Genomic DNA, 1,098 nt, shown 5'->3' with positions numbered 1-1,098 from the left:
CGTCGTACGACAAAAATCGAATGTAGTGTGAATCCAGCAATAGGTTACGTTTACACCGTGCGTTTAGTCCGCGATCTATACAATAGATGTCTTTGTTTAATCTACAGACTAAACAAGGACATCTATTGTATAGGCCGCGGCCTAAATGCACGGTGTAATGTAGTCATAGGCCGGTATTCATAGTCCGTTCTTATTTTAAGATCATCTTAAGTAATGTCTTAAGATGCTAATACGATCCTTTGATTAGTTCATGACATCTTAAGACTGTACTTAAGACGGTCTTGAATATAAGAATCGACTATGAATACCGCCCATAGTGTCTCTAACCGGAAGGTACAGATTTACAGATACTGACATCTGTGCATTGCACATGTGACTGGCGTGAGATATGCGCCTATATCTGTATGCGGCCATCTTCATTTACGATGTCGGTCGATCCCATTCATTTGCGGACTGTGCGCTTTCATGTGACTGATGTGACGCGTTTATACGCAAAGTAAACCTGCAGTTCGATTAACACAGCGCAGTACATTGCGGATATTGCATTATTAGAATTCTTTAAAGTTCTTTTGTTTCGCGGCCGCAAACATCAAAGGAGTGTAGGATCACGTTACACTTACACCGTGTCTCCCTGCATGAAGAGCTCGGGCCGTTCCGTCAAGAGGTTATCCCGCAGCCAGCTTAGCAATCGTTTCAGCGTCCCTGCGGAATCGATTGGTTATTATTAACGAAACAAACGGATACAAGTTAATACGTGAGGATACTTACATTCCTCACCGGGTAAGTCCACCTCGTGCCGCTTCTTCCCATCAAATAGCAACTCTGCTCCACCTCTGCGAACATTCAACAAACTGCGTGATTCGTACGCGATGTGACGAATGCGACGATTATCGCCGCATCAAATTCCAATTTTCTCGATCTTACCCGAACTCTATAGTGAGAGGAAGTCCAATCGCAGACATCGTGAAACGAATCGAGTTCAAAGAACGTCTTCTCTCTCTTTCTCTCTTCTCGCTCGCTCCGACGAGGTTAGAAGGTTAGAATCGGATTACCATGCGCGCGTTCGTCCAGAACTTTCACGAACGTTCAGCCGGTTCA

At 44.5% G+C, this 1,098-nt stretch overlaps 2 protein-coding genes across 3 annotated transcripts in view; one reads left to right on the top strand and one right to left on the bottom strand.

Moving 5' to 3' along the window:
- The window catches only part of Urm1 (Ubiquitin-related modifier 1), an 82,726-nt gene extending 81,637 nt beyond the window's left edge, over window positions 1-1,089 (bottom strand). For both annotated transcript variants that reach the window (XM_018449532.1, XM_018449531.1), the window contains exons 1-3: window positions 925-1,089; window positions 769-833; window positions 621-702 (exon numbers count right to left, since the gene is read on the bottom strand). In XM_018449532.1, the coding sequence (XP_018305034.1) occupies window positions 621-702; window positions 769-833; window positions 925-962 (185 nt within the window). In that variant the 5' untranslated portion in view covers window positions 963-1,089. The remainder of the gene's footprint in view (window positions 1-620; window positions 703-768; window positions 834-924) is intronic.
- LOC108723633 (kinesin-related protein 4) overlaps window positions 709-1,098 on the top strand; it is a 5,582-nt gene continuing 5,192 nt past the window's right edge. The window contains exon 1 of the mRNA XM_018449528.1: window positions 709-780. The gene's annotated coding sequence lies outside the window, so the exon portion shown is untranslated. The remainder of the gene's footprint in view (window positions 781-1,098) is intronic.

This window comes from Mycetomoellerius zeteki, unplaced genomic scaffold (genome assembly GCF_001594055.1).
Source record: "Mycetomoellerius zeteki isolate Tzet28-1 unplaced genomic scaffold, Tzet1.0 scaffold248, whole genome shotgun sequence".
Classification (NCBI taxonomy): Eukaryota; Metazoa; Arthropoda; class Insecta; order Hymenoptera; family Formicidae; genus Mycetomoellerius; species Mycetomoellerius zeteki.
Note: the sequence above shows the minus strand (reverse complement) of the source record. Positions and strands in the feature narration are given on the sequence as shown.